The 27,808-nt window shown below is 46.7% G+C and overlaps 1 protein-coding gene across 2 annotated transcripts; it reads left to right on the forward strand.

Annotated features, from left to right (window-relative positions):
• The first annotated feature begins 324 nt into the window (after positions 1-324).
• On the forward strand, positions 325-27,748 carry LOC112233064 (polycomb group protein ASXL1). Of its 2 annotated transcripts, XM_024400449.2 has the most exons (12): positions 325-883; positions 12,874-12,956; positions 13,274-13,394; positions 13,551-13,710; positions 15,084-15,214; positions 15,372-15,456; positions 19,804-19,926; positions 20,883-21,049; positions 21,288-21,384; positions 22,973-23,078; positions 23,238-24,207; positions 24,521-27,748. In XM_024400449.2, exons 1-12 carry the CDS (start codon positions 827-829, stop codon positions 27,245-27,247), a joined length of 4,827 nt encoding a protein of 1,608 aa, XP_024256217.2. In that variant the 5' UTR covers positions 325-826; the 3' UTR covers positions 27,248-27,748. The 2 variants fall into 2 exon arrangements, with proteins under 2 accessions (XP_024256217.2, XP_024256218.2); XM_024400450.2 differs by lacking the exon at positions 19,804-19,926 and having other exon boundaries at positions 326-883.
• The last annotated feature ends 60 nt before the right edge of the window (positions 27,749-27,808 follow it).

Raw genomic sequence — 27,808 nt, forward strand, 5'->3', positions numbered from 1 at the left:
ATGTTCTCTGTGTGACTTCGTTTTGGGACACGGACAATCATTATTATCAGTACTCTATGCATTATAGACTATACTCAGGTATCAGAACGCATTTGTTGTAAACACTGCAGCAGTATGTTCCCTTATGGTATGTAATGTGAGTAGCCTATGAGTACAATTTTGGAATTTACGTAATTTTTTATCGAAACGTGGTATCTGATTTTAGATTCTTCCATATTTTTTATTCAGGTAGATCTCTGGCAGGTTACATGTTGACGCCATTGTGGCTCATTTTGCAGATACTAGAGCCACAATGTCTTGTTCTCCGTCATTTCCTTCCCACTAGCGTTGGTTTGTAGCAGAGTGGCTACATAGAGAGGGGGTGGGGAGAGTTGTTTTGTGTCGCGTTCCTGCAGTGTGTTTGACCCTTGACCTCGTTGTTGTGTTCTCTCCGCCTTGCATTCCAAAGTGAGGTTTTCCTGCAGCAGATGTAGCTTCAACAGACGAGAGGCGCTCGTAGCTGCTAGGGTTCGCTCGTTACTGCGCTCCCCGTACGTGTTTACTAGATAGCTTCTCATGAGCCTTCTGTCACGTTACAGTGCACTAGACTAGAACAACAATAGTTTATATAAATGAATTAGCTCAACAAGGGACGTGCCTACCGAGCACAGGACGAGCAAGAAAACGAGCAACTGCGTGGTGGGAAGGCTAAGTTAGCGAAACGGAGAGAACCCGCTCAGCTAACTAACGTAGCTTGCTAGTTCGGCGTTTCCTGACCCATTGAAGCTATCGCAACTGCTGCTGGAGGAGCAACTGAGAGAGGATAGCTAGCTACTAGAGGGAGGAAATGAAGGACAAACAGAAGAGAAAGAAGGAACGCACGTGGGCTGAGGCGGCTCGCATGGTAATATACTACTAATTATTAGTTGTAATTGTGTAATGTACTGACAGCCCCTGTGCGACAGGGTAGACGAACAACTGTCGGCAACCGAACAAAGATTGTACCGAGTCTGGTTGGCACTGCACGCAGCCCGCTAACGCTAGCTGGCAGGGAGTGCTCCAGCATTAAATTGCCAACATGTTAACAATGGAATAAATACATGCAATGAGCCCGTAATAACGAAATACCGTTTTTATTCTCTTGATTTGCCATTCCGCGTGTGGCTGTGGCTAAACGAACCCTCATTGTTGACAGCCAGCTAGCTATGCGCCTAACGTTAGGGGGTACGTCTGCCTTCCCGTTTGACCCTTTGTTTGCTAGCTAGCATAACTCACTGTATTAGCAAGTTAACGTTAGCCAGACTACCACCATTTATTGAACATGTAACTACATATACATTTCCTAGTTAACCACCAAAACTGTTTCCCAGCTGACGTTAATTACACTAACGTTAGCTCTTCGTATTTTTTAACACATTTAGCCAGGCCCCTCTGTGGCTGGAGTCAACAAGGGTCAGGGGGGCATAACGTTAACGTTACCACCCCCAGTTTAGCTAATGTTAGCTCGCTAGGTGGCAGCTAGCTACAACCATATAAAGATGGATAGAGCCGTCTTTATGTAGCCATCACCATAGTTTTTGGATAGCTAACCTGGTGCATGCGTGCAAATGTTTTTATGTAGCCATGTTGATAAATAAGCCAGATAAGAAGTAGCTTGTAGGCTACCGTAATAGTATAGAAATCATGTCTGTGTTCTTGTGTACTGCAAGTCCTCAATGCTGCTTTTCGACTGTAACACCAGTGTTACACTAGTGTATACACCTTTGTTATACTAGGGAAATTATATCCCTAGCTAGGGCTGAAAGTGAGGTTATGTGACGAGCAGCAACAAACTCTGCATAATCAAAACAGTTGTGAGAATGTGTTAAAGTTCAGTCAGATCTACCAGAGCCATGGACCAATGAGACACAGGTTCCCGGACCATAGATGGAATCAGAAAAGTCTGAGCCTTTTGGGTAAACAATGTGTGGAAATGCACCACAGTGTGTTTCTATGGTTAGTGCTATCTGGTATGTTTGGGATGTCCTTACCTGACCTTAACCCATACTACACCATTTAAAAATCTAGATTTGTCAGACATTTTTCGGCCGTGGTTTCATCTGCTACATACACACTATTCTCTGTGCTTTGTAGAGGGGTCTAAATAGCTAGGTCTACTAAATGAGGCAAATAAAGTAATTGGTTCATGTCATGCCACTCGGAATTGACTTTATGCTGAGCAGCATGATCAGGCCCCTACATTAGTTATGCAGAGCCCTAACAGTGCATATTTACTGCTATAAACAGTCTGCATCTGGCAGAAGTCCATTAATTTCAATGGGAGGCAGTCCACTCTTCTGCAACTGCCAGACGAGGCTGCGTTGCATAGCCGAGAGCTGCCCAGTGTCACGAGCCTATCATACGAGCTAAATCACTTAGCTCGTTTCGAGGCAAGTAACACTGAAACATGTGTGAGAGCCTCAGCTGTCCTGGAAGACTGTGATCACGCTCTCCACAGCTGATGTGAGTAAGACCTTTAAACAGTTCAACATTCACAAGGCCGCTGGGCCAGACGGATTACCAGGACATGTACTCCGAGCATGCGCTGACCAAACGTCTTCACTGACATTTTCAACCTCTCCCTGTCTGAGTCTGTAATACCAACATGTTTCAAGCAGACCACCATAGTCCCTGTGCACAAGAACACTAAGGTAACCTGCCTAAATGACTACCAACCTGTAGCACTCACGTCTGTTCCCATGAAATGCTTTGAAGGGCTGGTCATGGCTCACACCAACACCATTATCCCAGAAACCCTAGACCCACTCCTATTTTCATACCGCACCAACAGATCCACAGATGATGCTATCTCTATTGCACTCTACACTGCCCATTCCTATCTGGACAAAAGGAACACCTACATTGGGGCAAAAAAAAGTATTTAGTCAGCCACCAATTGTGCAAGTTCTCCCACTTAAAAAGATGAGAGAGGCCTGTAATTTTCATCATAGGTACACTTCAACTATGACAGACAAAATGAGGGGGAAAAATCCAGAAAATCACATTGTAGGATTTTTTTAAATGAATTTATTTGCAAATTATGGTGGAAAATAAGTATTTGGTCAATAACAAAAGTTTATCTCAATACTTTGTTATATACCCTTTGTTGGCAATGACAGAGGTCAAACGTTTTCTGTAAGTCTTCACAAGGTTTTCATACACTGTTGCTAGTATTTTGGCCCATTCCTCCATGCAGATCTCCTCTAGAGCAGTGATGTTTTGGGGCTGTTGCTGGGCAACACGGACTTTCAACTCCCTCCAAAGATTTTCTATGGGGTTGAGATCTGGAGACTGGCTAGGCCACTCCAGGACCTTGAAATGCTTCTTACGAAGCCACTCCTTCGTTGCTCGGGCGGTGTGTTTGGGATCATTGTCGTGCTGAAAGACCCAGCCACGTTTCATCTTCAATGCCCTTGCTGATGGAAGGAGGTTTTCACTCAATCTCACGATACATGGCCCCATTCATTCTTTTCTTTACACGGATCAGTCGTCCTGGTTCCTTTGCAGAAAAACAGCCCCAAAGCATGATGTTTCCACCCCCATGCTTCACAGTAGGTATGGTGTTCTTTGGATGCAACTCAGCATTCTTTGTCCTCCAAACACGACGAGTTGAGTTTTTACCAAAAAGTTATATTTTGGTTTGATCTGACCATATGACATTCTCCCAATCTTCTTCTGGATCATCCAAATGCTCTCTAGCAAACTTCAGATGGGCCTGGACATGTACTGGCTTAAGCAGGGGGACACATCTGGCACTGCAGGATTTGAGTCCCTGGTGGCGTAGTGTGTTACTGATGGTAGGCTTTGTTACTTTGGTCCCAGCTCTCTGCAGGTCATTCACTAGGTCCCCCTGTGTGGTTCTGGGATTTTTGCTCACCGTTCTTGTGATCATTTTGACCCCACGGGGTGAGATCTTGCGAGGAGCCCCAGATCGAGGGAGATTATCAGTGGTCTTGTAGGTCTTCCATTTCCTAATACTTGCTCCCACAGTTGATTTCTTCAAACCAAGCTGCTTACCTATTGCATATTCAGTCTTCCCAGCCTGGTGCTGGTCTACAATTTTGTTTCTGGTGTCCTTTGACAGCTCTTTGGTTTTGGCCATAGTGGAGTTTGGAGTGTGACTGTTTGAGGTTGTGGACAGGTGTCTATTATACGGATAAGAAGTTCAAACAGGTGCCATTAATACAGGTAACGAGTGGAGGACAGAGGAGCCTCTTAAAGAAGAAGTTACAGGTCTGTGAGAGCCAGAAATCTTGCTTGTTTGTAGGGGACCAAATACTTATTTTTCCACCATAATTTGCAAATAAATTCATTAAAAATCCTACAATGTGATTTTCTAGATTTTTTTTTTTTTCCCTCATTTTGTCTGTCATAGTTGAAGTGTACCTATGATGAAAATTACAGGCCTCTCATCTTTGTAAGTGGGAGAACTTGCACAATTGGTGGCTGACTAAATACTTTTTTTGCCCCACTGTATGTGAGAAGGCTATTCATTAACTACAGCTCAGTGTTCAACACCATAGTGCCCTCAGAGCTCATCATTAGGCTAAGGACCCTGGGACTAAACACCTCCCACTGCAACTGGATCCTGGACTTCATGACAACACATCCGCCACGCTGATCCTCAACACGGGCCCCTCAGGGGTGCGTGCTTAGTCCCCTCCTGTACTTCCTGTTCACCCATGACTGCACGGCCAGGCACGACTCTAACACCATCATTAAGTTTGCTGATGACACAACAGTGGTAGGCCTGATCACCGAATGAGACTGCTTATAGGGAGGAGGTCGGAGACCTGATGAGTTTTGACTACAGGAAAGGGAGGACCGAGCATGCCTCCCCCACTCTCATCGAAGGGCTGTAGTGGAGCAGGTTGAGAGCTTAAGGGAGTTTCTTAACTGCATTTTTGGTTAAGGGCTTGTAAGTAAGCATTTCACTAAGGTCTACACCTGTTTTATTCGACAACTACAATTTGATATTATCATTGTTGCTTCTTGAGGATCTTGAACTGGATGCAGTTAATGACTCATTTAATTTTATTCAGTTCACAATGCTATAAAAATGCAGATGCGTTATAATTCATTTCTCCTTCCTTAATATGGGTGTGGAAGTTCCTTAGATGCACATGCCTGCATTTTAGGATGTGGCTCTGTTCAGTTGCCAGACCCTATTTTACTGTTTTCTGCCTATCTGCATCCCTGCACGCCATGGAGTGCTACAAAGCTCTGTGCCATTTTTGGTTTTGACTGTGCAGAGAATGCATGTATTTATAAGCTAAGGCCCATATGTCACTGCCGATCCTTGTGGAGAATGTGTAGCTTTTGGGAGCATAAACAATATTTATAGACTGAGACTAATAACAGGAATCCAGTGTGTTCTGAATCTTGTGTTAACTCCTAGGGAGTTTTTCCTAGCCACCGTGCTTCTACACCTGCATTGCTTGCTGTTTGGGGTTTTAGGCTGGGTTTCTGTACAGCACTTTGAGATATCAGCTGATGTACGAAGGGCTATATAAATATATTTGATTTGTGCTATGCCATGCTAGGTTTGTGTGTAAAATAAGCATGTTCAAACTAAGGACTTCTGTCATTTGCTGAGGCATACAGAAATGACCGACCAATTAGTGTCACAAGACATACAGAGGCTGGAAACACACACATTGCACGCTCACACATTCAGGTAGATAGGCAGTGGACACATGGTTGTATCTTCAACAAGATAGGGGCACACACTTTACCAGTTCTATATATATATATAAAATAACTGAGCAGGTTCTTTTATTTTCTCCACAGATTGCAGAGTACCCTGATAAGTCTAACTTATTGACCATCTGGTTCCTCAGGGACAGTTTTCTATTTTTACATTTTCTTCTGGGACAAGGACAAGATAAATGTTACATTGATTGCCACATGTCGTAGCTTTCTGTTATTCACCAACGACTCACCTAATCATGGAGCATACTGTTTCTCTATTGGGATCTGCATCTTTAGGGTGCATGCATGGTTGGAGTGCTTGGAGGCTTTGTCTGCTTGTCTCTCCCTGACCAAAATACCCTTCCTCTCCATTCCATTTCCTGCTTGTATGTCCTTGGGTTCATTTGAAGCAGCGCTCTACTACCCAGTCTGTATTATGTATTGTTCCTTCTCATGCATCCTGTCATGGCGACACACGGAGAGACGCTGGATCGATCTCACAACCCCAACCACCTATCGGTCTCTGGTCTTTTCATCTTCAGCATTGCAATTAATCAATAATTCACTGTATTTTTAAGTGAGTGGAGATGGCTGTTAAACCACAGGTTACTAGGCTATGTAGTGATGTCACTTTAGAAAAAATATTAAGCTACATCGCCTGATAGATATGAATTGGTTCACCTAGAGTGATGGACCTAGTTATGGGTTTGTGTTGTGTACTATTTCTGTCTTAGCGTATTGCTTCAATTTCCCCTTTCTGCTGACAAAGCTTGAGTGGTTAACTCATGTGTTTTAAGCATTTTAATAAATCATTTTAAAAAGTTTTATGCACGGCCTTTCTGAGTCTTCCATTCTTGAGGTATGGAGTTCACGTTTTGTTTCTCGTTTGCACCCAATATTTCTGAAGCTTCTGTATTCACTGACTATGTATGGTACAGACTTATAGTTCGCCTCTATGAATGGGTTAGCTTTCTCCTAACTACCTATAGCACCTATTGAAGATAGTATCTTCTGGCCGGTGGAGTTTTGTTTAGAGCCCTGATGCTCATTCTGAACATTAAAACACAAAGCTTGCGTTACGGTTTAAGGAAGATGTAGACGGCCACCTGTGCTAATTGGCTATCTAGCATGCTCTGAACACCTGTGTGTCAGCGTAAATGGAGAGGAAGTGCAGTTTGTCAACTGGAGGCACACAAAGCATATGGATCTGTGCTAATCTGCTACAGTAAATGTATCTTTTTTTATTTGAAAGTTTCTTTCTTGCTGATATGAAAGATAAGGGGAATATCAGCATATCTGTTTTGAAAACCGTTTCGCAAGCGAGGCTAACCCCAACATTTTTTAATATATATTTTTTTACCTTGGTCAACCGATAGTCGTCTGTTATTTCATCTGTTCTTTTTGGTCAACATATTTATATGCGCATCTTTCCATATATAGATACATCCGGTGTCTTAGTCAAATCAACTAGCAGTGCGCTTAACTATTTCAAACACCGAGCTTGTCTGATGCTTTAAGACTCGCATGACTAGAGGAAGTCCGACAGCAATTGATTTGATTGTGTTGGACCGGACTCAGACTTGCTGTGTAAAAAAAAAAAAAATAGAATAATTTAAAAATAGGAAAGACGGCAAGCAACGGTGACTAGCACCCGTTGTCTCTCTCTCATCCCTGCTGCAGCGACCACCACAGAACATCAACAGTGTATCACGCTGTCTGTGTTGCTGAAGATGCAGCATAATTACAGCCATTTCTGACTGAAAAGTTCTGTTACCAAATCATTTGTTTGGGAAAAACATTCCAGATTTCCTCAACCCTAAGTGTGACATGTATGCATTGCATGCACGTGACCAATAGGGCCTGACCTATAGCATATCATAATCACACCAATAAATTGGTTATAACAAACTCTGAACACCGTAACACATGTGACTGCAAAATTAATGCAGAGAATGTGACAAACTCGAAGCGGGAATGTTTACTGGTTGCTCAGGAGGTAAAGAGGAAGGATGGTGTGGAATAAATTTGGCTTGTGGAAAATATAAAATTTACATAATTATTCAGACCCTTTACTCAGTACTTTGTCGAAGCGACTTTGTCAGTGATTAGAGCCTAGAGTCTTTTGGAGTATGACGCTACAAGCTTGTCACACATGTATTTGGAGTTTCTCCCATTCTTCTCTGTAGATCCTCAAGCTCTGTCAGGTTGGATGGGGACCGTCGCTGCACAGCTATTTTCAGGTCTCTCCAAAGATGTCCGATCAGGTTCAAGTCCGGGCACTCAAGGATATTCAGAGACTTGTCCTGAAGCCACTCATGCATTGTCTTGTTGGATGTTAACTTGCTCTGGAGCAGGTTTTCATCATGGATCTCTCTGCACTTTGCTCTGTTAATCTTTCCCTCGATTCTGACTAGTCTCCCCAGTCCCTGCCGCCGAAAAACGTCCCTACAGCATGATGCTTCCAACACCATGCTTCACCGGAGGGATAGTGCAAGGTTTCCTTCAGACACGATGCTTGGCATTCAGGCCGATCTTGGTTTCACATGGTCTGGGAGTATTTAAGTGCCTTTAGGAAAACTCCAAGCGGGCTGTCATGCGCCTTTTACTGAGGAGTGGCTTCCGTCTGGCCATTCTACCATAAAGGCCTGATTGGTGGAATGCTGCAGAGATGGTTGTTTTTCTGGAATGTTCTCCCATTGCCACAGAGTAAGTCTGGAGCTCTGTCAGAGTGACCATTGGGTTCTTGTTCCCCTCCCTAAAGGCCCTTCTCCCCCGATTGCTCAGTTGGGCCAGGCAGCTAGCTCTAGGAAGAGTCTTGGTGGTTCTAAACTTCTTCCATTTAAGAATGATGGAGGCCACTGTGTTCTTGGCGACCTTCAATGCTGCAGAAATGTTTTGGTACCCGTTCCCAGATCTGTGCCTTGACACAATCCTTTCTCGGATCTCTACGCACAATTCCTTCAACCTCATTGCTTGGTTTTTGCTCTGACGTGCGCTGTCAACTGTGGGACCTTATATAGACAGGTGTGTGTGCCTTTCCAAATCATGTCCAATCAATTGAATTTACCACAGGTGGACTCCCAAGTTGCAGAAACATTTCGAGGGTGATCAATGGAAACAGGATGCACCTGAGCTCAATTTCGAGTCTCATAGCAAAGGGTCTGAATACTTATGTAAATAAGATATCTGTTTTTATTTGTAATACATTTGTGAAAATTTCTGAACCTTTTTCTGAAAAAATAAATATTTAATACATTTTAGATTAAGGCTGTAACGTAACAAAATGTGGCAAAGTCGAGGGGTCTGAATACTTTCTGAATGCACTGTATATGGATGATTTATAAAGCCAGGCATATTTTAACTTAGGTTGTTAATTATAGGCCTAATTAAGTTGGTTTCCTCATCACTTCTTAGACAATAAAGACGGGCTGTTTTCTCGTCTCCTAACGCCGCTGTTGCCTCCACCTCATTGTTCTCTACACCATTATGCTGTTTAGCTTTGCTATTATGCACATGGCAACATGGTCTAGGAAAAGGCAATCCGCTATCCAAAGCGCGTTTGTTAAATCATTTTTTCCCCCATTAGTGTTGCACCATTGTTATGTTATTTAACCATATACACTACAGTTCAAAAGTTGGGGGTCACTTAGAAATGTCCTTGTTTTCCATGAAAACATACATGAAATGAGTTGCAAAATGAATAGGAAATATAGTCTATGTTGACGAGGTTATGAATAAAAACATTTTTTAAATTGAAATAATTGTTCTTCAAACTTTAAACTCTCGTCAACGAATCCTCCATTTGCAGCAATTACTGCCTTGCAGACCTTTGGCATTCTAGGTTGTCAATTTGTTGAGGTAATCTGAAGCGATTTCACCCCATGCTTCCTGAAGCACCTCCCACAAGTTGGATTGGCTTGATGGGCACTTATGATGTACCATATGGTCAAGCTACTCCCACAACAGCTCAATAGGGTTGAGATCCGGTGACTGCTTGCCACTCCATTATAGACAGAATACCAGCTGACTGCTTCTTCCCTAAATAGTTCTTGCATAGTTTGAAGCTGTGCTTTGGGCCATTGTCCTATTGTTGGAGGGAATTGGCTCCAATTAAGTGCCGTCCACAGGGTATGCCATGGTGTTGCAAAATGGAGTGATAGATCCATTTTACCCTGTACATATCTCCCACTTTACCACCAAAGCACCCTCAGACCATCACATTGCCTCCGCCATGCTTGACAGATGGTGGCAAGCATCTTTTAATTTTTTCTGCGTCTCACGAATGTTCTTCTTTGTGATCCAAGCACCTCAAACTTAGATTTGTCTGTCTATAACACTTTTTTCCAATCTTCCTCTGTCCAGTGTCTGTTCTTTTGCCCGTCCTAATCTTTTATTTTTATTGGCCGGTCTGAGATATGGCTTTTTCTTTGCAACGCTGCCTAGAAGGCCAGCATCCCGAATTCGACTCTTCACTGTTGACGTTGAGACTGGTGTTTTGCAGGTACTATTTAATGAAGCTGCCAGTTGAGGACTTGTGAGGCATCTGTTTCTCAAACTAGACACTCTAACCCACAAATGCTGATGCTCCAGATACTCAACTAGTCGAAAGAAGGCCAGTTTTATTGCTTCTTTATCAAAACAACAGGTTTCGGCTGTGCTAACATAATTGCAAAAGGGTTTTCTAATGATCAATTAGCCTTTTTAAAATGATAAACTTTGATTTGCTAACACAATGTGCCATTGGAACACAGGAGTGATGGTTGCTGATAATTGGCCTCTGTACACCTATAGATATTCCATAAAAAATCTGCCGTTTTCAGCTACAGATGTCATTTACAACATTAACAATGTCTACACTATTTCTGATAATTTGTTTATTTTAATAGACAAAAAATGAGATTTTCTTTCCAAAACAAGCACATTTCTTAGTGACCCAACTTCTGAACGGTAGTGTACAATTTCAGTAACATGTCTTAGAGTGATGGACTGTGCCATCCCCACGGCCTCCACAATTTTTTAAATGTATTTATTTTTTCACCTTTTATTTAACCAGGTAGGCTAGTTGAGAACAAGTTCTCATTTGCAACTGCGACCTGGCCAAGATAAAGCATAGCAGTGTGAACAGACAACACAGAGTTACACATGGAGTAAACAGTTAACAAGTCAATAACACAGTAGGAAAAAAAGGGGAGTCTATATACATTGTGTGCAAAAGGCGTGAGGAGGTAGGCGAATAATTACAATTTGCAGATTAATAACACTGGAGTGATAAATGATCAGATGGTCATGTACAGGTAGAGATATTGGTGTGCAAAAGAGCAGAAAAGTAAATAAATAAAAACAGTATGGGGATGAGGTAGGTAAAAATGGGTGGGCTATTTACCGATAGACTATGTACAGCTGCAGCGATCGGTTAACTGCTCAGATAGCAGATGTTTGAAGTTGGTGAGGGAGATAAAAGTCTCCAACTTCAGCGATTTTTGCAATCCGTTCCAGTCACAGGCAGCAGAGAACTGGAACGAAAGGCGGCCAAATGAGGTGTTGGCTTTAGGGATGATCAGTGAGATACACCTGCTGGAGCGCGTGCTACGGATGGGTGTTGCCATCGTGACCAGTGAACTGAGATAAGGCGGAGCTTTACCTAGCATGGACTTGTAGATGACCTGGAGCCAGTGGGTCTGGCGACGAATATGTAGCGAGGGCCAGCCGACTAGAGCATACAAGTCGCAGTGGTGGGTGGTATAAGGTGCTTTAGTGACAAAACGGATGGCACTGTGATAAACTGCATCCAGTTTGCTGAGTAGAGTGTTGGAAGCAATTTTGTAGATGACATCGCCAAAGTCGAGGATCGGTAGGATAGTCAGTTTTACTAGTGTAAGTTTGGCGGCGTGAGTGAAGGAGGCTTTGTTGCGAAATAGAAAGCCGATTCTTGATTTGATTTTCGATTGGAGATGTTTGATATGAGTCTGGAAGGAGAGTTTACAGTCTAGCCAGACACCTAGGTACTTATAGATGTCCACATATTCAAGGTCGGAACCATCCAGGGTGGTGATGCTGGTCAGGCGTGCGGGTGCAGGCAGCGAACGGTTGAAAAGCATGCATTTGGTTTTACTAGCGTTTAAGAGCAGTTGGAGGCCACGGAAGGAGTGTTGTATGGCATTGAAGCTCGTTTGGAGGTTAGATAGCACAGTGTCCAAGGACGGCCCGGAAGTATATAGAATGGTGTCGTCTGCGTAGAGGTGGATCAGGGAATCGCCCGCAGCAAGAGCAACATCATTGATATATACAGAGAAAAGAGTCGGCCCGAGGATTGAACCCTGTGGCACCCCCATAGAGACTGCCAGAGGACCGGACAGCATGCCCTCCGATTTGACACACTGAACTCTGTCTGCAAAGTAATTGGTGAACCAGGCAAGGCAGTCATCCGAAAAACCGAGGCTACTGAGTCTGCCGATAAGAATATGGTGATTGACAGAGTCGAAAGCCTTGGCAAGGTCGATGAAGACGGCTGCACAGTACTGTCTTTTATCGATGGCGGTTATGATATCGTTTAGTACCTTGAGCGTGGCTGAGGTGCACCCGTGACCGGCTCGGAAACCAGATTGCACAGCGGAGAAGGTACGGTGGGATTCAGTGACCTGTTTGTTGACTTGTCTTTCGAAGACCTTAGATAGGCAGGGCAGGATGGATATAGGTCTGTAACAGTTTGGGTCCAGGGTGTCTCCCCCTTTGAAGAGGGGGATGACTGCGGCAGCTTTCCAATCCTTGGGGATGTCAGACGATATGAAAGAGAGGTTGAACAGGGGTTGCGACAATGGCGGCGGATAGTTTCAGAAATGGAGAGTCCAGATTGTCAAGCCCAGCTGATTTGTACGGGTCCAGGTTTTGCAGCTCTTTCAGAACATCTGCAACGATTCAGAACACAATGATTCAGTCCACTCAGACAACGTTATTTGCAAAATATTTTTACTACTGCTCGACTAAAGAAATCTCGGTCGACCAACAGCCCATCGACTAAACAATCGACCAGTCGAATAAATGGTCAGTCCTAGTACACACGCAGCCAACCGTGAGCAAAGCTAACAGCTATTTTCGAGAGCTACTCTCATATGTTCTGTGTGTGTGCTCTAACATGTTCATTACTTATTGTATTGTATTTTTCAGGTTCTAGAGAACTTCTCTGATGCCCCCATGACGCCCAAGCAGATCCTGCATGTTATCCAGACCAAAGGACTCAAGGAAATGAGGTCAACAACCACACACCCACACCTTTTAATTAACGCACATCTCTACTGTAATATGTAACATATGTACAATAATAATATCACTTGTTTTATGTAAAATAAGTAACTCACTTTGTCATTTTCACCATTCCCCCATGATCTCTACCTGGCCGGATACACAATGTGTTCCACAAAAACAGAAGGTGAGATGGCACAATAACAAAAGGAAAATATTATCTTTTTTTTTTTTTAAATGGTGCGGTCTTAACATACCATAGTATTACCTTGCAAGTTCACATTTTTTGTCTGCTTCTCACACTCATCTGCTCTTCTCTGTCCATAAGTGGCACGGCCCCTCTGGCCTGTCTGGTGACCATGCTGCACTCCCAGGTGAGGGGGGACCGAGTAAAGAACAGCATCTTCTTCAAGCTTCCTGGCAGGATGAGTCTGTTCACTTTAAAGGTATGGAACAAGCCCACTCCATTCACCAAATCTCTTGAACATGCGCGCACACAACTCTTATCCCTACCCCTTATAAACGTCATACAAACCTCTACCTAAAATGCACATGCACACACGTTTCTGATAGGAGTCACTTTTCTGACTCTCCCTCTGCAGAAGAACGCTCTGCAGTGGACCAAGAGTTCGACAGAGGCGGAGACAGCGGACACCACCACACAGGCTACTGCTTCCACTGCAACAGCAGGGCCAACGGAAGGGGGGGAGCAAGAGAGCTGTGACTCCATGGAAACGATTGCGGCCAGCGGAGAGAATGACGGTGTGTATGGTCACATCTACTGTAAATTAGTGTTAGAGTTTACATTACTTACGTCTAGTGCTGTCACAATACCAGAATTTTTTTGGGGGGCTTACTTTTACCATAGCCTATACATAAATCCAATAAGCATTATCAGCTGTAGCCCAACTGATGCAGCATAATGGCTAAATAAATAGGCTGAAGCACAGGATTGCATATATGCATACCCCATTGGGCAAATCATATTAGCTGGATCCCAAACTCTAAACATGATCTTGTTACTAGTTAGCAACGTATTGATGACTTTAATGTCCCCATAAACACAGTGAATATAATGTAGGCGTCTGATAGAATTGTCCAGTGTTAAATTTAGCCCCAGTCTCCCCTATGCACTCACTGAATTAAGGAGCGCTAGCACGCCGAACCGTGCTGATGTACTCCGTTTGCGCTCATTTTTAGGAGTTGTAGTAGCGATCGAAAGCTGAGATTCCCTTTTTATAAACAAAGGCTATCAAAACATCTTTCAAATGCGTTTTCCCCACGATTGCATTAAACAACAAGCTGACTAGGTAAATGGATAAACTATTCCACTATGAGGTTATCTGATTTGCTTAACGCAATCGTGGGGAAACAACAAGCTGACTAGGTAAATAGGTCAACTATTCCACTATGAGGTTATCTGATTTGCTGTTTGTTACTCGTCTTGTTCAGGCAAATTACTAGACTGACTTAATCCTCTTGTCAGTATACAACATGAGACACATTTGACAGAAGAACCGAAAGTAACACATTGGAGTTATGGACCATTTTTCAAGTTTGGTTACAACGTGCAATTACTGTTTATCCACCTTTTTGTTTTTACCACTACATCCCTGGTCTTTATTAAGCACAAAAATCAAATGCTATTTAATTACTGTGACTGGTCTGTTCAAAGGTGCTTTTGAAACAACACCGGAATATGTATTGTGATACAGGCGGAAGGAGCATGCCCACGAGAGGGCTTTTTGAACAAAAACTGGGAATCGGAGACAGGTTTTTTTTCTCCCTGAGCATGTGTTTGTTGCCATGGTTACAGGCACACGTGACACTGCCATCCCCGGCCTAGATCTGTGTGTTTGTCTGTGCACTTTATTTTTTAAGAGAAGCATTTATTGTTTATTTGTATGGGAGCTGCCGTTTATGCGAGTCTTTGAATGCATGGCTGATAAATTCTAGATGATAAACGCATCACCAATTGTGGTAACAGAAACCGAAACGTGCAGTGTGAAAAGCCTTCTAGTCAGTGTATGTGATCCTAGGACCATGTGTCATCAACTATGCCAGTTGGAACCCAGTAAAGAGTAACAATTTTGATATATGACCATACCCTTCTCTGCCCCCCCACCCCCACACAGCGTCAGTAGATGAGAGCTCATCCAGTGCGTCCTGCTCCACAGAGCCCCAGACCAGGCTGAGTAGGTCTGGAGTCTCTGGACAGGTGCGCTCCGAGGCCCAGGCACAGACCCGACTAAGCCGATCCAGACAGGTATGCTTTACCCCCCCACTCCCTCTGAAGAGGTTTTGGATATGATGTATAAGAAATAATTGCGTATTGAAGATCCCCTTTATCTCTGACTTCGTGATAACATCAGTCTTGGCATTCTATTACCTCTCACCATGTCCCCTGCTCTCCTTTGCTGCAGTCCGGCAGACAGAGGAAGAAGGCAGTGATGATGCCGCGCGTGGTCCTCACTCCACTCAAGGTCAATGGTGACCACGTCCCATCAGGTTAGCATTGCTCTCTCCTAGCCCCTTTGCTACCCTAACCCCATCTCTCTGTGCCCACACACACTTCCTGGGCAGCAAATTGCGGTAGCATTACACACCAACACCTTTTGAGTCCTATTCCTACGGTGGTCTTGGACCATTTCGCACCCAGCATTGACCTCTGCTCCTTTAGCGAGTCTTGTCATTTATATGTTGCCTATTTACTGTTGCAGCAGCATTCTTAGACCTCTGAGCTCTTCAAACACCCGTCTGTGAATGGCCTTCAAACTGTTTTCTCATTAGTACAGTCTATGGGAAGAGTGTAGAAATAGCTGGTGTGTTGACAAATGTCACCACAGCACCACCAAAAGATGACCTGTGTGCTCTAGTGTTGGGCGATTTTACAATTGGATCGACTATCAAAGATGTTTGACAGCCATCGCTGATCTTGATGTCACAAATGATGGGTTGAATTTGAGTCTGGCGGTGGACAAGAGCGCAGCGCAGTGAACACACAGCAGGTTGACCTGCCAAATGGTCCATTCCCTATTTGCCATAGCATAAATGTTCAATACATATGTGGTAGTTAAACTATTAACATATTGCAAGAGAACAATGCAAATTGTAGAAAGAGCGGAGAGCACCACAGCAGCGCATAATGTCAGATGGGGCCTAACATGCTGTCTAGATCGGGTGTGCACCATTGCGCGCATGTTGATTTTGTACATCTACACCAGATGTGATCCAGACACGCAGGTTGAATTATCAAAAGGAACTCTGAATCAACTCTGTTAATTTGGAGAAACATTTAGCTAGCTTGCTGTTGCTAGCTCATTTGTCCTGGGATATAACCATTGGGTTGTTATTTTACCTGAAATGCATAAGGTCCTTTTTCCCCCTGGGTCTTTGTAGAATTTTGAGTTTCACAAAATTGTATGTTCTCTTCTCCAAAAATGTATCCACAGATAAAAGGGGAAACATAGTTTGTTTCTAGTAATCTCTTCGCCTTCAGTAGAAGTAGGTGTCTTCTGTGGACCTTTATGTCGATTGGCAACCAACTTTAAGGTGCATTACCACCGACTGGAGTATGGACCTCCGTTCATCTTTCCTATAACATTCTTTATAACACTTGAATGAACATGGCGTGCATTTTTAAATGAATAAACCTATTAGGATATGTCTGTACAAATCCTAAATATAGACCTACATGTTAAAAAATAAATCAAAGTAGCCTTAACAAAATACTAAAATAAAAAAGCAAAAATGTTCTGTTTTTTGAATAAGATGCATCTGGATTTGAATATAGGCTACATTTTTAAACTGAAATGAAGTACCATTAGGTTTAGTTGTTTTTACTATGTCTCAAGCCTACCTAAAGGTTTCTGGCAATGTTTACCTTTTCTAGTGAACTCAGAACTCAGGTTTGGTCTGTCCGTCTTTTGTATAATCTTTTTGCGTACGCTGCAAGGGACTTCGTCAGGTCTGCTGGCTCACCTTTATCATTCGGCCTGAAATCGAAGAACTTCCAACTTGGTGTCGACATGCTTTTCTTTCCCACCAAGTCACCATATTTTTTTTTCTCCGGATTTAGCTTAAGCTATACTTATGAAATCTGGTCACTTTTTTTTACTGTCGGAAAGTATCCCTATTGAAGAAACTACACTTGATATGTTATAATTAAGCAACAAGGCCTGAGGTCTGTGTATATATATATATATATCTATATACACTGCTCAAAAAATAAAGGGAACACTAAAATAACACATCCTAGATCTGAATGAATGAAATATTCTTATTAAATACTTTTTTCTTTACATAGTTGAATGTGCTGACAACAAAATCACACAAAAATTATCAATGGAAATCAAATTTATCAACCCATGAAGGTCTGGATTTGGAGTCACACTCAAAATTAAAGTGGAAAACCACACTACAGGCTGATCCAACTTTGATGTAATGTCCTTAAAACAAGTCAAAATGAGGCTCAGTAGTGTGTGTGGCCTCCACGTGCCTGTATGACCTCCCTACAACGCCTGGGCATGCTCCTGATGAGGTGGTGGATGGTCTCCTGAGGGATCTCCTCCCAGACCTGGACTAAAGCATCCGACAACTCCTGGACAGTCTGTGGTGCAACGTGGCGTTGGTGGATGGAGCGAGACATGATGTCCCAGATGTGCGCAATTGGATTCAGGTCTGGGGAACGGGCGGGCCAGTCCATAGCATCAATGCCTTCGTCTTGCAGGAACTGCTGACACACTCCAGCCACATGAGGTCTAGCGTTGTCTTGCATTAGGAGGAACCCAGGGCCAACCGCACCAGCATATGGTCTCACAAGGGGTCTGAGGATCTCATCTCGGTACCTAATGGCAGTCAGGCTACCTCTGGCGAGCACATGGAGGGCTGTGCGGCCCCCCAAAGAAATGCCACCCCACACCATGACTGACCCACCGCCAAACCGGTCATGCTGGAGGATGTTGCAGGCAGCAGAACGTTCTCCACGGCGTCTCCAGACTCTGTCATGTCTGTCACATGTGCTCAGTGTGAACCTGCTTTCAACTGTGCAGATCACAGGGTGCCAGTGGCGAATTTGCCAATCTTTGTGTTCTCTGGAAAATGCCAAATGTCCTGCATGGTGTTGGGCTGTAAGCACAACCCCCACCTGTGGACGTCGGGCCCTCACACCACCCTCATGGAGTCTGTTTCTGACCGTTTGAGCAGACACATGCACATTTGTGGCCTGCTGGAGGTCATTTTATAGGGCTCTGGCAGTGCTCCTCCTGCTCCTCCTTGCACAAATGCGGAGGTAGCGGTCCTGCGCCTCCATGCTCTGGACACTACGCTGACAGACACAGCAAACCTACTTGCCACAGCTCGCATTGATGTTCCATCCTGGATGAGCTGCACTACCTGAGCCACTTGTGTGGGTTGTAGACTCCGTCTCATGCTACCACGAGAGTGAAAGCACCGCCAGCATTCAAAAGTGACCAAAACATCAGCCAGGAAGCATAGGAACTGAGAAGTGGTCTGTGGTCAGCACCTGCAGAACCACTCCTTTATTGGGGGTGTCTTGCTAATTGCCTATAATTTCCACCTGTTGTCTATTCCATTTGCACAACAGCATGTGACATTTATTGTCAATCAGTGTTGCTTCCTAAGTGGACAGTTTGATTTCACAGAATTGTGATTGACTTGGAGTTACATTGTGTTGTTTAAGTGTTCCCTTTTATTTTTTTGAGCAGTGTAATAAAGTCAGTGGCTTGACAGTTGGCACTGGGGGAGGGGGGGGGATAGAGTCAACGTCAACACGGCTGTGAAACTTTCTGAACATTGCAGATAGAAATAGAATTACTTATATGGTTAATATACCACTGCTAAGGGCTGTTACTCATGACCCAACTCAGAGTGCCTGGACACAACCCTTAGCCGCTGTATATTGGCCATATATCACAAATCCCTGAGGTGCCTTATTGCTATTATAAACTGGTTACCAATGTAATTAGAGCAGTAAAAATATATGTTTTGTCCTCCATGTAGTATACAGTCTGATATACCACGGCTGTCAGCTAATCACCATTCAGGGCTCGACCCACCCAGTTTATAATATAATTATTTTTTAAGCGTAGGCTAATATAACTGATATCTATGTATTTTTATGGACAAGAGAATCATAGCCCTACCAATTTGAAAATTATTCTGCAGCCTAGACTAGATAAAATAATTAGGCCTCGCAATGTGTCCTTAATATTGTGTTCTCTTTTCCGTGTGCAAAATAATGTGCGATCAAATCGTAGATCAACGATGTTTGGATGGGACGATGTGTCATTCCAGACATCGCCCAACCCCAGTGAGCTGCTCATGTTTGACCGTACTCCTTATGTGTGCACCCAGAGTATTTCTCTCATTCTGAGGTGCCCCAGAAAATCCTCCCTTGTGGTTCTGTCCGTCTCTGCGTGCAGAATAACCTTCCCTTGCCCTCACTGTCTAAGTGCAACTTCCAATACCCTCCTTCTTTCTGTGTGTACCTGGAATATCAGTCCCTCCCTCCTGCCTTATGTTTAGCTGCCCAGTAAACCTGATTTGTTCTGTATGAGAGAGGGTGAGGTGAGCACTTTCTCAGATGTCTGCTGCACCCCACCCCCCCACCCTCCTCTCTGTGTTTGGGCCTGGGTAACTGCTCCTCTTGCTTTGTTATGTGCTGCTCACCCCTCCCAACCCCCTCCCCCACCCCACCCGTGCTATTGGCTCTGCTGTCCCCCTTTTGGATTGTCTGCCTGATCTGCCCTCCCCGCTTGTAAACCCCCCTCCCCCTTACACACGTGACGGGAGTGTCTCACCAGGCTCCCCCTCCTCCCCACCTCTCCCCCTCAGGAGCAGCGGGGAGGCGCAGGGAAGGCTCTAGGGGGGGTCCAGGCCCCACGCTCCGTGCCCGCCCTGAACTGGCTAGCTGGAAACGCCCCCAGCACTTCAAGAGCATTCGTGGCCACCACTCAGGTACAGGGGTTAGACCTGGGTATAATCACCCCCAACCAACATCCCCCTCAGTAACCACGAAAACGCCAAAACCCTCTCTCCCCCTCAGTCTACCCAATTATCAAACCCTAAACAATTAGCAACCCAAAAATCCCCTGGATTTGTGGAAGCTTAGTCTGTTGCACTGTGGTTGAATTCAACAAAATGTCTTTCTCTCTTCATTGACTGTCCCATTTTTATTTAGTCCAATTCAGCGGGGAGGGGGACGGGTTCAGCTGTGAAGCATTTTTTTCCCTCCCATCATTGTTCAGGACATCTTTGGCAGAGAGATATGCCTGATGGACCTGAACTGTAAACAACTTGATAAATCTTTATCTTATGACTTGAATTTAGCTATCACAAAGGAAAAGGCCAAACATCATAGTCTAGATATAGCACACGATCTGTAGAACTATTAATGTATATAGACGTTGCGCAGGTCAGCTGTCTACAAATGTTTATTTATTTTAACTTTATTTAACCAGGTAGGCAAGTTGAGAACAAGTTCTCATTTACAATTGCGACCTGGCCAAGATAAAGCAAAGCAGTTTGACACATACAACAACACAAATAAGCACCAAACGTGGACAGGGTGATTTGGTAGCTAACTAATGGTACACTGGTCTCTAACATTGTCAGGATTGCATTGGTCGCAAATGCTAACAGGCAGTGCTTTGCAGGTTGCTAACTGAATGCCAGGGTCGGCTAGCTATCCCAACACAAGCCATCCGGCCAGGACTTACTTAACCGCTCACTGACTGACAGCTGTTGTGGTTGTGTTGGCTGCTAAGCTAAACACCTACTGTGCTGCTGCTGGCTGGCAATGGAATGGCCACGCTGTGCTTGCTGTTAGTCGAATGAATGTGTTTAAACCCAGGTTTGGATAGCATTAGCCACTTGCTAACCCGTGCAGGCCTATGGGTTGTGTTTGTCTGCAGGTCCCATGAAGAGGAGCCGAGGTGGGGTGGAGGTGGACTTTGAGACGCCCGGCTCAATCCTGGTCAACACAAACATCAGGGCCCTCATCAACATGCGCACCTTCTCTGCCTTCCCAGCGCAGTACCAACAGCAACTCCTGCAGCTCCTCCCTGAAGTCGACCGCCAGGTGAGTGCGCACGCTCAGAATTTATCATTATACTCATAGTTTATAACGGATAGTTTATAAACTGGGACACTTTTCCCTGGAATAAAAAAGCTTTTTCAATGGAGATTCCCTATTGGTGCGTGCCTTTTAGTCCAGCCCATAACGTCTCGTCATTTCTGTGCCATATTGTTTTTGGTATTTCTCTGTACAACAACGTCTGGAATGTAACCCAGTGTGTTCTGTCTTCCCTCTTCTCTAGGTGGGACCTGACGGTCTGGCTCGCCTCAGTAACTCGGCTCTCAACAATGAATTCTTCACTCACGCCTCCCAGAGCTGGAAGGAAAGGCTCGCTGAGGGTTAGTACCTAACTGTAGTTAGTTATAATGTACACATATAATGTGATTGAGGGGGTTAGTGACTGGCTGCACATATAGTGAACACCTTCCCTTCAGGGTTTAATTGGCTAACAGGACTATTTCCAGGTATTTTTTTCAGCTATAACACGGTTACAATAATAACTCATATCAAATTGTATTGGTCACATACACATGGTTAGCAGATGTTATTGTGTGTGTGTAGTAAAATGCTTGTGCTTCTAGCTCCGACAGTGCAGTAATCTAACAATTCCACAATTACTACCTAATACACACAAATCTAAGTAAGGGATGGAATATATACATATAAATATATGGATGACTGAGTGGCATAGGCAAGATGGAATAGATGGTATAAAATACAGTATATACATATGGGATGAGTAATGCAAGATATGAAAAGATTATTAAAGTGACTAGGGATCTACTTATTTAAGTGGCCAATGATTTCAAGTCTGTATGTAGCAGCAGCCTCTGTTTGCTAGTGATGGCTATTTAACAGTCTGGTAGCCTTGAAATAGAAGCTATTTTTCAGTCTCTCGGTCCCAGCTTTGAGGCACTTGTACTGACCTTGCCTTCTGGATGGTAGCGGGGTGAACAGGCAGTGGCTCGGGTGGCTGTTGTCCTTGATGATCTTTTTGGCCTTCCTGTGACAATAGATGCTGTAGGTGTCCTGAATACCACACCACCCTCTGAAGAGCCCTGTGGTTGTGGGCGGTGCAGTTGCCGTACCAGGCGGTGATACAGCCCGACAAGATGCTCTCAATTTTGCATCTGTAAAAGTCTGAGGGTTTTAGGTGACAAGCCAAATTTCTTCAGCCTCCTGAGGTGCTCCACTGCTGTCCCGTTGATGTGGATAGGGGGGTGTTCTCTTTGCTGTTTCCTGAAGTCCACGATCATCTCGTTTTGTTGACGTTGAGTGAGAGGTTGCGTCCCTGACACCACACTCCGAGTGCCCTCCCCTCCTCCCTATAGGCTGTCTCGTTGTTTGTGATCAAGCCTACTACTGTTGTCTGAAAACTTGATGATTGAGTTGGAGGCGTGCATGGCCATGCAGTCATGGGTGAACAGGGAGTACAGGAGGGGGCTAAGCACACACTCTTGTGGGGCCCCAGTGTTGAGGATCGATGAAGTGGAGATGTTGTTTCCTACCTTCACCACCTGGGGGCGCCCCGTCACGAAGTCCAGGATCCAATTGTACAGGGCGGGGTTGAGACCCAGTGCCTCAAGCTTAATGATGAACTTGGAGGGTACTATGGTGTTCAATGCTGAGCTGTAGTCAATGAACAGCTTTCTTACATAGGTATTCCTCTTTTCCAGATGGGATAGGGCAGTGTGATGGCGATTGCATAGTCTGTGGACATATTGGGGCGGTATGCAAATTGAAGTGGGTCTAGGGTGGCAGGTAACACTCTTGGGAAACCAGAAAGTGCCCATTGATACTACAACATAGCTTCCTAGTAAATACCAGGGGAAACAATCAGTCAATACACAAATGAATGTATTATTTAAAACACTATAGCCAGATATCTGTGGATTAATCTTGTCCAATATTGTTTGACCTACTCAGGGGAGTTCACCCACGAGATGCAGGTGCGATTTCGCCAGGAGATGGAGAAAGAGAAGAAAGTGGAGGCATGGAAGGAGAAGTTCTTTGAGGAGTACCACGGTCAAAAGTAAGTCTCCTGAACACACCCCGTCACATCAGTATTTTTTAAGCTCGCTCTTATTCCGTGGACCATTTAGAAAATTACTTTAATTATTTCAATTGGGTGAAAGTGTCTTTTATAAATGGTATATACTCTGTGCACTAACGTTGTGATCTATGGCTGCAGGTCTGGCCTGACCCGGGAAGAGTCTCTGAAGTTGACAATGAGTGAAGAGGCCGATGCTGCCGCCAGCGTCCTGGAGAGTGAGGTGGCATCTGTGGCTGCAGGAACGCCCAAGCGCCGTGGTGTGGGCAGGCGGCGGCGGGACGGCAGGATGAGACGGCGAACGCGTGCAGACATGAGACGCAGGGCGCGGCGCACCCTCTGCAAGACCAACTCCCCCGCCATGCAGACCCCCGAGCAGCCGGAGAGCACACTCACTCTGGACGCTGTTGCCTCTGTCTCTGCGCCCTCGCCCGTCCCAGAGGCCACCATGGTGCAGGGAGAGGTGGTGCTACAGGCCGAATCTGGACTGGAGACCCCGGCCCAGTCTGCCTCCCTAGAGCCCACGCCCTGCCCTTCCCCTGTGCCCACGCTCCTGTCTGTGACCGTGCCTGAGCCTGAGCCCACCCCGACCCCCAGCCCTGCATCCGTCAGTGCCATCGACGAGCCTGAAGTCACTGCCCGCCTGCTCCCCGAAGAGCTTGCACCTGCCATCGCCTCAACTTCTCCCTCCTCCTCGTCCTCCTCCTCCTCCTCCTCGTCCTCCTCCCCTTCCTCCTCTCCCTCCTCAACCTCAGAGAGGCAGGGGGCGTTCACCGCCGGCTTGGACTCTTCTTCCTCTTCCTCCTCCTCCACGGCCGCCGCCACTGCCGATCCACTAGACGATGGGGCCTCTGTGGTCACCTCGGTCACGGGGGGAACGGCCACCAGCAGCCAGGAGAGCAGCCCTGCAGCCAGCCCCACCCCCACTGCCGCCACCTCCACCCAGACCAAGGAGCAAAAGAGGAGGCCAGACGAGACCCAGGCCTTCTCCAGCTTCCCCGAGAAGAGGCCGCGAATAGAAGATCGTCAGTCCTTTCGTACCACAATCGACGGGGTCCACACGGAAAAGCCGCAGCCGACAGCAGAGGAGCCCAAGGTCCCACCTATCCGGGTATGAAGTCACCATTTGTAATTGTAAGTCTTTATTGTGACTAGTGGTGCAGTGGCAGGCACCCAATTTCCTAAGACCTGGAGTCCACAATCTGTAAAGTAAGTTTGATTATTTTCTGATTTCTGTCTCCACAAAACATTTCAAATCAACCTGACAAAGACCAAGTTCTTTCTCTGAAGATGGTAAATCAATAGAGATGATTGACTCTGGGTTTCGGTGTGAGATTATTAGCCAAGCAATGCATGCTAATGTCCTGTATATGGCCTTGGTAAATTCCATATTTGACATGCTCTCCTTCTCTCTATCCCTCCAGATTCAACTCTCCAGAATCAAACCGCCCTGGGTCAAAGGGCCACCAACCTACCAGATCTGTCCCCGCATTGTGCCCCCCGGCGAGGGCCTGCGGCGCACGGGGACGGGGGCGCGCACCTTGGCGGACATCAAAGCTCGCGCCCAGCAGGCCCGGGCCCAGCGCGAGGCCGCTGCTGCTATTGCAGCCACTGGGGACGGGCCAGGGCCCGGCGGGGGCAGGGCTGGTTCTGGGCTACCGGATCGCAGCAGTGGAAGACGAACTCGAGAGCACCCAGGACCCGTCGAGCCCGGAGGAGGAGGAGGAGGAGGAGGAGCAGGAGGCGTGGAGGAGCAGGGATCGCCTGCGGGCTCTCATCCGCCTGGAACACAACTACAGCTGTCCAATGTAGAGCCCTCCTCTACCCCCACCGCCCACACGGCTGCCTCATCCCCCTCCATGTCTACCTCCTCCAACCCCTCCCTGTCCTCTTCAGAGCCCCCGCAGACCCCCACTCCACCCCTACCCGCCCAGGAGGAGCGGCTGGGGGAGCTGAGTGGGGAGGAAGGGGCTACACTAACGCCACCACCAGTCAAATGCACCACCAACGGACTCTCGGACAAGGCAGCGCTGCTGAAGCCTGAGACTGTGTCCAGCCACCTCCAAGGGCAAAGCGAGGGGGCCGACTGTGACAGGACAACGACCCAAAGCGGTCCCTTGGCACCCACCTCCATCCCAGATTCTCTGCCCAGGTTCGGGGCCCAGGGAGTGGATGTGATCAGGTCCCTGGCCGGCACCGAACAGGCCAGGGGGGGAGGAGGGGGTGTCATCCAGCATGGTTCCCACCACGTGGGTCCACAGGAGAACCCCCCCACCCCGGCTAGAGAGGGCCGCATCCAGGGTGAAAGGCAGCAGTCGGAGCCCCCGGGGAGGGAGAGGGAGACAGCCTCTCTCCCTCGTCTCCCACCCTCAGTCAGAGAGGACGACGCAGGGCATCACAGCGACTCCACGGAGACGGCCTCCGACTGTGAGAACGAGAGCCAGGAGGAGGAGCCCCACCTGAGCACATGGCGCCACCACCTGCCCGCTCAGCGCAACGGCAACATCCAGCACCTCCAAAGGCTGTCTCAGAAGGCCCATGGCCAGCCTGTGATCTGCAGTCCCCCTTCACAGCAGAACCAGCAGCCGGTCATCCAGGCCCATGTGTCCAACCAGCACGGCCAGACGGTCATCCAGCCCTGCTTCCCCAACGGCCTGCCCAGCCAGAGTCTCATGCAGCCGGGACAAAATCCGCAGCAGCCTGGACGCACTCCCCTCCCAGACCAACAAGCTATCGCTGCGCCACACCCCAAAGCCCAGAGGGGGCACAAAACAGATGCCATCGAAGACTACAAAGCATCTAGCTGTTGCTTGGCTGATGAGGACTGTAGGTTGGGGCTGAATCCCTCTCCCACCGCTAGCTGCAAGAGGCTCCCTAGTTCAGCCCGGCCTGTGTCTACAGTGGAGGCCAACAACCCTCTGGTCACCCAGCTGCTACAAGGCAGCCTCCCGCTGGAGAAAGTCTTGCCGCAGACGCACTCGGCTAGCAAGCTGGAGATCAACCGCCTGCCAGAGGGGCTTCAGACAGGCCCCCAGTCCCAGCTCAGCCGGCAGCAGCAGACCAGGAATTCAGGCACTCGCTTCAGGGGCCCCCCAGAGTCTGGTACGATGGAGTCACTGGTCCCTGAGTTGTCCTCTCAGAACCAACAGAAGTCCCCTGCTGGCCGAGGAGGCTCTCCTGGAGCAGGCAGGAGCTTTGCGTCCTCTCCCCCAGGCACAGTACCCTCCCGCATGGCCTGCCTGCTGGAGGAGGCCTCCTCTCGGGCCACGGCCATGCAGCAGTATCTCTCCCAGCAGCCAGCTGGTGCCGTTCCCCCCGGGGCCGTACCCGTCATTACTTCCCTCTCTTCTTCGTCCTCTTCCTCCAGACGCAACTCCCAGGAGTCGGCCGTCATCAGAGAGTCTCCGGAGAGGCACCACAACTTCACCCAGCCGCGGGCCACCCCGGACGCCCCATCGCCCCCGCACAGCAACCTCGGCCTCTCTGACGTGGTCCCCACCGTCAAGATCAACTGGCACCCTTCCAAACCCCACCCCCCACACCAACAGCAGCTTTCGCCCGTGAAGAGCGAGGTCACCTCCCGGCCCTCTTGCCAAACTCTTGCCAAAACCCCCCCCTCTGGCCCCATGGCAGGCGGCGGGCCAGGTGTGGTGGTCACCAAAAAGGAGGCAGTGAACTCTATGGACGGTTACCTGACTGGAGGAGGGATAGGAGGAGGAGGGGCTATGGAGGGACTGCTGAACATGGAGATGTCCTTAGCCCGCATGGCTAAGAAGGAGGCCCAGAGCAAAGCTCAGTACTCCTCATCTTCCCCCTCCTCCCTCCCTTTCCAGCTCTACGGAAAGCTGCCTAAGCAGGGTGGCGTGGCGTCGCCCGGTTTCAGCTACACGGCCAACGTGTCTGTGGTGGACGGCAGCGGCTTCTCGAGGAGCATCGCTGACGGCGTCCTGCAGCTTCGTCAGCGCCACAGCGCTAGCCAGAGCGCCACACTCAGCATCCAGGCGTTCGCCGACAGCGCCGCTGAGGAAGTGGCCCTCAAGTGCTCGTGCCGCCTCAAGGCCATGATCATGTGCCAGGGCTGCGGGGCCTTCTGCCACGACGACTGCATCGGCCCATCCAAACTGTGTGTCTCCTGTCTGGTGGTCAGATAGGAGCTTTCTCTGACGTTATCACGGTGTTGGTGGTTTGATGTTATATGCTGTGCCACCTTCAGCATACCTGCTCCATGTATAAACTGTTAACTAACCTAACACACTCCGAACTTGAGAGACACAAGGGTGTGGGACTTCAGGCTTTGACATGTACATAACCCTTGGAAGTGTTGCCTTGTATTATAAAATCGGTATGTATTTTTTGTTGCATATATTTTCTAATGCTGTTATGTTGATGTAATTATTATTTTGTTATAATTATTAATATTGTGAATTTATTTGGCACGGTTGATTGTAAATTGTGCCTTTTTTTTATTCTTTCCTCAAAACATTTACCTCATCTTATCTTGACACACCTGTCAGCAGTTCAGTGTGAAAATGGTGGCCGTTATTGTTTGTTTTCCTCTCTGGCCCTGCATGGAGGGCTTAGAGGGGGATTTGTTCTCGTCTCTTTCTTGCAAAGAAATATTTTTTTAATCATTAAAGCAAGCATAAATTACATTGTTCAGTTTTTTTGTAAGTGCTTTCATTCCATTTTTCCCTGCACAAAATCAAGTCTGT

This window comes from Oncorhynchus tshawytscha, linkage group LG16, assembly GCF_018296145.1.
Source record: "Oncorhynchus tshawytscha isolate Ot180627B linkage group LG16, Otsh_v2.0, whole genome shotgun sequence".
NCBI classification, from domain to species: Eukaryota; Metazoa; Chordata; class Actinopteri; order Salmoniformes; family Salmonidae; genus Oncorhynchus; species Oncorhynchus tshawytscha.

Coding starts and splice junctions, on each gene's coding strand:
- LOC112233064 (XM_024400449.2), top strand. CDS start 827: ATGAAGGACAAACAGAAGAGAAAGAAGGAACGCACGTGGGCTGAGGCG. Junction 884..12,873: donor GGGCTGAGGCGGCTCGCATG/GTAATATACTAC, acceptor TGTATTTTTCAG/GTTCTAGAGAACTTCTCTGA. Junction 12,957..13,273: donor AAAGGACTCAAGGAAATGAG/GTCAACAACCAC, acceptor TTCTCTGTCCAT/AAGTGGCACGGCCCCTCTGG.